This window comes from Eptatretus burgeri, chromosome 8 (genome assembly GCF_056783735.1).
Source record: "Eptatretus burgeri isolate ZD-2024b chromosome 8, Ebu_testis_v1, whole genome shotgun sequence".
NCBI lineage: Eukaryota > Metazoa > Chordata > Myxini > Myxiniformes > Myxinidae > Eptatretus > Eptatretus burgeri.
The window spans coordinates 102,156,589-102,168,306 of NC_140968.1; the positions used below are offsets into that span (position 1 = coordinate 102,156,589).

Here is an 11,718-nt window from a genome sequence, read left to right on the forward strand (position 1 = left end):
AGATGATAAACAATTATTATTACTAGAGACGATAAATACTGTTATTATTACTCGAGACGATAAATACTATTATTATCACAAGAGACGATAAATACTCTTTTTATTACAAGAGATGATAAACACTTATTATTACTACAGACAATAAACTTATTATTACATGAGATGATAAACACTTATTATTACTACAGACAATAAACTTATTGTTACTAGAGACGATAAATACTGTTATTATTACGTGAGATGATAAACACTTATTATTATGAGAGACGATAAATACTATTATTATTACTCGAGATGATAAACAATTATTATTACTAGAGACGATAAATACTGTGATTATTACTCGAGATGATAAACACTTCTTATTACTCGAGACGATAAATACTGTTATTATCACAAGAGACGATAAATACTCTTTTTATTACTCGAGATGATAAACACTTATTATTACTACAGACAATAAACTTATTATTACTAGAGACGATAAATATTGTTATAATTACGAGAGATGATAAACACTTATTATTATGAGAGACGATAAATACTGTTATTATCAAAAGAGACGATAAATACTCTTTTTATTACTAGAGATGATAAACACTTATTATTACTACAGAGAATAAACTTATTATTACTCGAGATGATAAACACTTATTATTACTACAGACAATAAACTTATTATTACTAGAGACGATAAATACTGTTATTATTATGAGAGATGATAAACACTTCTTATTACTCGAGACGATAAATACTGTTATTATCACAAGAGACGATAAATACTCTTTTTATTACTCGAGATGATAAACACTTATTATTACTACAGACAATAAACTTATTATTACTAGAGACGATAAATATTGTTATAATTACGAGAGATGATAAACACTTATTATTATGAGAGACGATAAATACTGTTATTATCAAAAGAGACGATAAATACTCTTTTTATTACTAGAGATGATACACACTTATTATTACTACAGACAATAAACTTATTATTACTCGAGATGATAAACACTAATTATTACTACAGACAATGAACTTATTATTACTCGAGACGATAAATACTGTTATTATAACAAGAGACGATAAATACTCTTTTTTATTACAAGAGATGATAAACACTTATTATTACTACAGACAATAAACTTATTATTACTCGAGATGATAAACACTAATTATAACAACAGACAATGAACTTATTATTACACGAGACGATAAATACTGTTATTATTACAAGAGATGATAAACACTTATTATTATGAGAGACGATCAACTTATTATCAGGAGAGATGATGAATACTGTGATTATTATGAGAAACGATAAATCCTATTATTATTACTCGAGATGATAAACAATTATTATTACTAGAGACGATAAATACTGTTATTATTACTCGAGACGATAAATACTATTATTATCACAAGAGACGATAAATACTCTTTTTATTACAAGAGATGATAAACACTTATTATTACTACAGACAATAAACTTATTATTACGAGAGATTATAAATACTGTTATTATTACAAGAGATGATAAACACTTATTATTATGAGAGACGATCAACTTATTATCAGGAGAGATTATAAATACTGTGATTATTATGAGAGACGATAAATACTATTATTATTACTCGAGATGATAAACAATTATTATTTCTAGAGACGATAAATACTGTTATTATTACGAGAGATGATAAACACTTATTATTATGAGAGACGATAAATACTGTTATTATCACAAGAGATGATAAATACTCCTTTTATTACTCGAGATGATAAACACTTATTATTACTACAGACAATAAACTTATTATTACGAGAGATGATAAACACTTATTATTACGAGAGACGATAAATACTGTTATTATTCCGAGAGATGATAAACACTTATTATTATGAGAGACGATCAACTTATTATCAGGAGAGATGATAAATACTGTGATTATTATGAGAGACAATAAATACTATTATTATTACTCGAGATGATAAACAATTAGTATTACTAGAGACGATAAATACTGTTATTATTACTCGAGATGATAAACACTTATTATTACTCGAGACGATAAATACTGTTGTTATCACAAGAGACGATAAATACTCTTTTTATTACAAGAGATGATAAACACTTATTATTACTACAGACAATAAAATTATTATTACTCGAGAGGATAAATACTGTTATTATCACAAGAGACGATAAATACTCTTTTTATTACTAGAGATGATAAACACTTATTATTACTTCAGACAATAAACTTATTATTACTCGAGATGATAAACACTTATTATCACTACAGACAATAAACTTATTATTACTCAAGACGATAAATGCTGTTATTATCACAAGAGACGATAAATACTCTTTTTATTACAAGAGATGATAAACACTTATTATTACTACAGCCAATAAACTTATCATTACGAGAGACTATAAATACTGTTATTATTACAAGAGATGATAAACACTTATTATTCCTAGAGACGATAAATACTGTTATTATTACTCGAGATTATAAACACCTATTATTACTCGAGACGATAAAAACTGTTATTATCACAAGAGAAGATAAATACTGTGATTATTGCGAGACGATAAATCCTGTTATTATTACTCGAGATGATAAACACTTATTATAACTACAGACAATAAACTTATTCTGACTAGAGATGATAAATACTGTTATTATCACGAGAGACAATAAATACTGTTATTATTACTCGAGATGATAAACACTTATAATTACTACAGACAATAAACTTATTATTACTAGAGACGATAAATACTGTTATTATTACTCGAGATGATAAACACTTATTATTACTACAGACAATTAACTTATTATTACTAGAGACGATAAATACTGTTATCACGAGAGACGATAAATACTGTTATTATTACTCGAGACGATAAATACTGTGATTATTACTCGAGATGATAAATACTGTTATTATGACTCGAGACGATGAACACTTATGATTATTAGACACGATAAATACTGTTATTATTACTGGAGACGATAAACACTTATGATTACTAGAGACGATAAATACCGTTACTACTACGAGACGATAAATACCGTTATTGTTACAAGAGACGATAAAACCGTTATTATTACTGGACATTATAAATACTGTTATTATTACTGGACATGATAAATACCATTATTATTACTAAAGACGATAAATGCCGTTACTCCTACGAGCCGATAAATACCGTTATTGTTACAAGAGACGATAAATGCCGTTATTATTACTGGAAATGATAAATACCATTATTATTACCAAAGACGATAAATACCATTATTATTACCAAAGACGATAAATACCATTATTATTAGTAAAGACGATAAATGCTGTTACTACTATGAGACAATAAATACTGTTATTGTTATAAGAGACGATAAATACCGTTATTATTACTGGAGATGATAAATACCATTATATTACTAAAGACGATAAATACCATTATTATTACTAAAGACGATAAATACCGTTACTACTACGAGACGATAAATACCGTTATTGTTACTAGAGACGATAAATGCTGTTATTATTACTGGAAATGATAAATACTGTTATTATCACGAGAGATGATAAACACTTCTTATTACGAGAGACAATAAATACCGTCATTATTACTCGAGACGATAAAAACTGTTATTATTAGTATAGAGACGATAAACACTGTTATTATTACTAAAGACGAGAAATACTGTTGACGAAAATTACTGTTTTGCAGTACTTTGTTTCTGAATTCGGCCCAATCACACATGCACAGAGAGAATCTATATATAATGGAGCAACTGTATGTGATTATGTATGTATGTTTGTATATCTGCTCTTCACCCATTGGTTGGACAGCTGACCTGACCTCACCCACAATTATAACCTGAAGTACTTCACCTGAAGTGCGCAGAGGACCCAAAAGACCTCCTCCCCACTCGAGGACCCAAAAGACATAAACGACCCCGAGAACCCAAACGACCCTGAGAACCTAAATGACCCCGAGGACCCAAACGGCCCCAAGGACCTAAAAGACCACGAGTACCCAAAACACTGAAAACACCTGAAAGACCCAGAATACCCTGGAAACCCTTGAAGATCCGAAAGACCAAAAATACCTAAAATAAGACCCCGAAGACCTAAAATACCCTGAAGATCTATAAATACCCAAAAGACCCCAAAATGCTCCAAAGACCGAAAATACCCCGAAGACCCAAAAGAAGGAAAAGACCCCAAAGACACAAAAGACTCCGAGGACCCAAAAGACCCTGAGGAACCAAAACACCAAAAAGAACTTGAGTACCGAAATGACCTCGAAGACCTAAAATACCCAAAGGATCCAAAAGATCCAGAGGACCCAAAAGACCCAGGGAATCATAAGAACCTGAAGACACAAAAGACTCAAAGTAACCAAAACACCCAAAAGACCCCAAGTACCACAAAGACCCAAAGGACTCTGAAGACCTAAAATATCCAAAGGTCCCAGAGGACCCAAAAGACCCGGAGGACACAAAAGACTCCAGGGACCCCAGACACCCAAAAAATCCAGAGGACCCAAAAGACCCTGAAGACCCAAAAGTCCCAGGGCATCCAAAATACCTCAAGGACCTAAAATACCTGGAGAACCCAAAATACCTCGAGGAACCAAAAGATCCGACAGACCCAAAAGACACAATGGGGCTACCACGGACCCATGGAAATTCTGCATTATGTAAAATGTGACTTCAGGTCCCCCAACCCCCTCCTCCCCCACATCCACAAACAACCCCATGTCCTTAATCCCCCTTCCCAACTCTGACTTCTCTCTGCCCTCCCCCCCCCAACACCACACCCAAACTGTTTGCTCCCCTTTCCCTTTCTTGAAATCCTCAAAACCCCAACCAACCCAATGTCCTCAACTCCCCCCCCCCACCCCACCCCTTCAAAAGCCTCAAACTGCTTGATCTCAACTCTGTCCCCGCTCAACCCCCCCCCCAACCACCAAAATCAACTCTGTCACCCCCTCCTCCTTTCCTCTTCAAGTTCTCAACTGCCCCCAAACCCCAAGTACTCAATCCTCCTTCCAACCTCAAGTCCTCAACCCCCAACCTCCCCCCTCCCCAACATCTCAATCTCCATCTTCCAACTCCATGCACACTTACTCCCAACTCTCTGTCCTCCCCTCCCCATTTCTTCCTGTTCTTAACAACGTTACACAAATATACACAATGAACATTGGCGCATGAGAAGGTCATATTACTATCATGCCTGCGTTGTTCCTGTTCCCGTTTGTTAAGAACAATCAATGTTAAAAGGAAATAAAGCAGAACGTTAAATTCACATTCACTTACCCCTTTCTTCCCTTATCCTTACTATAATTCATGGACCGGTGTTTGTGTGTTTGTTTGTTTGTCGTGCTACTCCTACAGTTGTTGTGGGCCGATTCCATCCAAACTTGCAACATAGAATCAGCATGGCCCCAATTTATGTATCGGGGTGTATTTATCTTTGCCAGTGGTCTTGGGGGAGGTGGAAGGATGCAAATTTTCGATGTAAATGTGTATCATTTAGCACCGCCTCCAGATGGGGGAGGGAATGGCAAGTCCCCACCATTTACACCCCAGTATTCCTGTCCCCACGTTTTCCAGTGCAGTTAGGTGTTTTGAATTACAAGCAGTGGGTATGTTTTTGCTTTATGCACATAACTTCATGGGTGTTTTTTTTTTTTTTTTTTTGCTGACACAGACCTATCATTTGCCTACACACCACCCCAATCAAGGTATGCATCAGAAGAACGTGTTGCATGTTCGGAACAACATCGCCCATCGGGCGGGTACTCTGCTAGTTAAGATAATTGTTTTGCTTTGTTTCCCTGTCTGGGAGTCAAACAAAATTGAAAATAATTCCAAACAGGAAACTTACTGTTTTTAAGGACATCATAAAGAACCAAAAAAACAAGCATTAATTATAATTAATGTAATGTGTTCGATATGGTGGTGCAAAGGACGGTGCATCATCGGTGGTGAACCTCCGACTCAATTGTTTGTTTGTTTGTTTGTTTGTTTTCTCCAACCTTTAAAACCTTTTATTTTCTCTCAATTTAATTGCATACCTGAACACTGCAGAACACAAATCGCCTTGTCGTCACCGCCAAAAACCTTCGGATTAGCAATACTTGGACTAAATATGATGCCATTTTATATCATTTCAATTTGCCGCCCAATCTCTGTGTTGGGGAATATAGAGATTCAGACAAAATGGTGGCTCGAAGGAAACATAGATCATGCTCAGAAATAGAAAACTAGAGTTGAAAAGACCCTTCCTTGATCCTTTTTCTAAAGACTGCTTGGGGTAATGTGTTCCATGAACTCTCCAGTTATGGTAGTGATGAGTTGAGTGATTTGTAAATATGATGGGTCATGATGAGTGATTTGTAAATATGATGGGTCATGATGAGTTGAGTTATTTGTAAGTATGATGGGTCATGATGAGTGATTTGTAAATATGATGGGTCATGAGTGATTTGTAAATATGATGGGTAGGGATGAGTGGGGGATTTGTAAATATGATGGGTCATGATGAGTGATTTGTAAATATGATGGGCCATGATGAGTGATTTGTAAATATGATGGGTCATGATGAGTGATTTGTAAATATGATGGGTCATGATGAGCAATTTGTAAATATGATGGGTCATGATTAGAGAGATTGTAAATATGATGGGTAGGAATGCGCAAGTGATTTATAAATATCATGGGTCATGAGTGATTTGTAAATATGATGGGTCATGATGAGAGTGATTGTAAGTATGATGGGTCATGATGAGTGATTCGTAAATATGATGGCGAGTGAGGAGAGTGATTGTAAATATGATGGGTATCGATGCGTAAGTGAATTGTAAAGATGATGGGTCATGATGAGTGATTGTAAAGATGATGGGTAGGGATGAGTAAGTGATTTGTAAATATGATGGCTCATGATGAGAGTGATTGTAAATATGATGGGTCATGAGTGATTTGTACATATGATGGGTCATGATGAGTGATTGTAAATATGATGGGTCATGATGAGAGTGATTGTAAATATGATGGGTCATGATTGAGCGATTGTAAATATGATGGGTCATGATGAAAGTGATTGTAAATATGATGGCTCATGATGAGAGTGATTGTAAATATGATGGGTCATGATTGAGCGATTGTAAATATGATGGGTCATGATGAGTGAGTGGTTTGTAAATATGATTGGTCATGATGAGAGTGTTTGTAAATATGATGGGTCATGATTGAGCGATTGCAAATATGATGGGTCATGATGAGAGTGATTGTAAATATGATGCGTCATGATTGAGCGATTGTAAATATGATGGGTCATGATGAGTGATTTGTAAATATGATGGGTCATGATGAGCGATTTGTAAATATGATGGGTCATGATTAGAGAGATTGTAAATATTATGGGTAGGGATGCGCAAGTGATTTATAAATATCATGGGTCATGAGTGATTTGTAAATATGATGGGTCATGATGAGAGTGATTGTAAGTATGATGGGTCATGATGAGTGATTTGTAAATATGATGGGTATGGATGAGTACGTGATTTGTAAATATGATGGGTCATGCTGAGTGATTCGTAAATATGATGGCGAGTGAGGAGAGTGATTGTAAATATGATGGGTAGGGATGAGTAGGGGATTTGTAAATATGATGGGTCATGATGAGTGATTTGTAAATATGATGGGTCATGAGTGATTGTAAATATGATGGGTCATGATGAGAGTGATTGTCAGTATGATGGGTCATGATCAGTGATTTGCAAATATGATGGGTAGGGATGCGCAAGTGATTTATAAATATGATGGGTCATGATGAGTGATTTGTAAATATGATGGGTAGGGATGAGTAGGGGATTTGTAAATATGATGGGTCATGAGTGATTGTAAATATGATGGGTCATGATGAGAGCGATTGTAAATATGATGGGTCATGATGAAAGTGATTGTAAATATGATGGGTCATGATTGAGTGATTTGTAAATATGATGGATCATGATGAGTGATTGTAAATATGATGGGTCATGATTGAGCGATTGTAAATATGATGGGTCATGATGAGTGAGTGATTTGTAAATATGATTGGTCATGATGAGAGTGTTTGTAAATATGATGGCTCATGATTGAGCGATTGCAAATATGATGGGTCATGATGAGAGTGATTGTAAATATGATGCATCATGATTGAGCGATTGTAAATATGATGGGTCATGATGAGAGTGATTGTAAGTATGATGGGTCATGATCAGTGATTTGCAAATATGATGGGTATGGATGAGTAAGTGATTTGTAAATATGATGGGTCATGATGATTGATTTGTAAATATGTTGGGTCATGATTCGAGAGATTGTAAATATGATGGGTAGGGATGCGCAAGTGATTTATAAATATGATGGGTCATGATGAGTGATTTGTAAATATGATGGGTCATGATGAGAGTGATTGTAAGTATGATGGGTCGTGATGAGTGATTTGCAAATATGATGGGTCATGATGAGTTTGTAAATATGATGGGTCATGAGTGATTTGTAAATATGATGGGTCATGAGTGATTTGTAAATATGATGGGTAGGGATGAGTAGGGGATTTGTAAATATGATGGGTCATGAGTGATTTGTAAATATGATGGGTCATGATGAGTGATTTGTAAATATGATGGGTCATGATGAGTGATTTGTAAATATGATGGGTAGGGATGAGTGGGGGATTTGTAAATATGATGGGTCATGAGTGATTGTAAATATGATGGGTCATGATGAGAGCGATTGTAAATATGATGGGTCATGATGAAAGTGATTGTAAATATGATGAGTCATGATTGAGCGATTTGTAAATATTATGGCTCATGATGAGAGTGATTGTAAATATGATGGGTCATGATTGAGCGATTGTAAATATGATGGGTCATGAGTGAGTGATTTGTAAATATGATTGGTCATGATGAGAGTGTTTGTAAATATGATGGCTCATGATTGAGCGATTGCAAATATGATGGGTCATGATGAGAGTGATTGTAAATATGATGCATCATGATTGAGCAATTGTAAATATGATGGGTCATGATGAGAGTGATTGTAAATATGATGGGTCATGATTGAGCAATTCTAAATATGATGGGTCATGATGAGAGTGATTGTAAATATGATTGGTCATGATGAGAGTGATTGTAAATATGATGGGTCATGATTGAGTGATTGTACATAGGATGGGTCATGATGAGTGATTGTAAATATGATGGGTCATGATGAGAGTGATTTGTAAATATGATGGGTCATGATGAGAGTGATTGTAAATATGATGGGTCATGATGAGTGAGTGATTTGTAAATATGATGGGTCATGATGAGAGTGGTTGTAAATATGATGGGTCATGATGAGTGATTGTAAATATGATGGGTCATGATTGAGCGATTGTAAATATGATGGGTCATGATGAGTGACTGATTTTTAAATATGATGGGTAATGATGAGTGCGCGATTGTAAATATTATAGAACACAGCTGGTTTGACTCACTCTCCGTGCCGTCGGCCTCGGCTTGCTCCTCTCTGGGCTTCTGTTTGAACTTCATGTTTCCAAAGTGCATGATGGCTCCGGTGAGTTTGTATGTTCCATACTTCTCTTCCGGTAAGAACCCAAGTACATCCATGGCTTGCTGGAAATGGGAAAATAAAACGAGTTCTTATGGATGTTGTGAGCATGCCAATGGAAGCACTGCAACACTTTTTTTCAAAGATAGAACATAATGAGTGCCAAAGTATCTTTTGCTGTGGAAACTAAATAAAAACCGATTGCTGCCAAGTGCAGACTCGTCCAATTGGAAATTGTAAAAGTTCTTCTGACAACACTCAGTACTGACATCTGTTGCCATGAGCTCATCTCCATCGTCCAGGTTGTCCACTGTGACTGCTCCTTGGGAGCAGAAGTGAAAATCGTAGGGGTTGGTAGACACCAGCAACATGTCTGTTTGAAAGAAGGCAAACATATTTGTATAATGAGCACCATTTTGACATTTGGAAATTTCTATCCGACATTATTTAGGTTAACACCTGAAAAGGTGTTTATTTCGTAGGTAACCAACACCTTGCTTTTCTGCATGTAATAAAAATCAAAATGGCAGCAAAGAAGATAAAGATGGTGGAACAGAGACAACTATGAAAAGTCTGCTCAACGAAATGGCAACCTATTTGAAAGTTATACATTATTGGTGATGATGCCTTTGATTTCATTGACACCCGGTCAATGAAGTACTTCTACACCATTCCTACAGTTTAGTCAGGCCAGGACTCGAACACAGACGAGACGACGACAAGGCAAGGGCGCTACCTCTGTGCCATCTTGTCAGACCATCCTTACATTTATGATAAGCATACATGTATTGTGTATTCATTAGCCCCCACTGGATTTAGTCCGAAATGGGGACTTATTGATTTGGTCTCGATTTTTGTGTCCATGCGTGCGTGCATCCGCAACCATATTTCGGACATGTATAAACTGATTTTATTCATATTTGACACAAAACCAACACATGATGGCTTTCAAATGCAAGTCATTTTTTTATCGAGATCAGATCCAAGATGGCTGACCTGGTGGCCATTCAAATTCTAAAAAAAACCCCAATGTTGAACACGTTCTCAACCATTTCTCGGACATGCACTTACCGATGTTGTTTAAACTTGGCACACAGATAACGAATGTTGGCTTACATTTGCATGTCATTTTCTTCCGAGATCATATCCAAGATGGCCGAATGGTTGCCATATTGTTACTTAAATGTGCCCCCAACCATTTCTCAGACATGCATGGTCAAATTTTGTTCAATCTTTGCACAAGCACAGTTCATGATGGCATACACATGCCCCTCACTTTATTTTGCGATCTGATAAAAGATGGTGGCCATTTTAATTGCACATAAATATGGGCTAGCCCTTAACTCCATACAGAAAAATTCCTAAAACAACAGGGGCTATGACATTTTATGTATTTTTTTTTAAGTTTTTTCCCATAATTTTAGCTTTCTAATCTTTGTCCTTACTTGATCGTGTTACATCCTTCTCAACAGTTTCTGACACATAAAAGCGAAAGGCTTCGGCAACTTTAGTGTAGAACATCTCCAAGTGATCGAGTGCCAAAACTCACTGATATGGCCAATTTTTTGGATGGTTTCTGTTTCCTGTAAATTACATGAATCCATTTAACAGCCAATTCTGCAATGTCAGAGGGTGATACCACATAATGGTGTGATGGTCAGACTTGTAGCCAAGGGTTTATGATGAAAGCGAGAGGATGAAGAAAAGAGTCTTCTTTGAAGAGATGCACTGTAGTTTATGGGGCGATTTAGTTTCTGTATTATAGTCATAATTGTCCAGCTTGAACTTACTAAATTACTTGTATGATCCCATCGACCTCGTATTGTGCATTTAAACTATTGATGCCTTAAAAGCACTCACCCTGCAGTTCTGGTTTTTTCCCTGATAAAATCTGATAGTATATGTGATAACTTCTCTCCCCCGGTTGCTGAGAAATCACTCTCGACTTCTCCAGTAAATCTGAAATTGGACAAAAATAATCAGTGTTCAATTGGACAGTTTAAAATGACTTCATGCTTGTAGCAGTAACATCCATGTATGTTTGCAACATTGACATGAAATGGGCTTGAATGATGTGTTTTAC

The 11,718-nt window shown here is 35.5% G+C and overlaps 1 protein-coding gene across 2 annotated transcripts in view; it reads right to left on the reverse strand.

The window, feature by feature from the left end:
• The window catches only part of LOC147022441 (myosin-7-like), a 49,183-nt gene that overhangs the window by 27,041 nt on the left and 10,424 nt on the right, over positions 1–11,718 (reverse strand). For both annotated transcript variants that reach the window (XM_085893329.1, XM_085893328.1), the window contains exons 10-12: positions 11,496–11,594; positions 9,905–10,008; positions 9,562–9,700 (exon numbers count right to left, since the gene is read on the reverse strand). In XM_085893329.1, the coding sequence (XP_085749455.1) occupies positions 9,562–9,700; positions 9,905–10,008; positions 11,496–11,594 (342 nt within the window). The remainder of the gene's footprint in view (positions 1–9,561; positions 9,701–9,904; positions 10,009–11,495; positions 11,595–11,718) is intronic.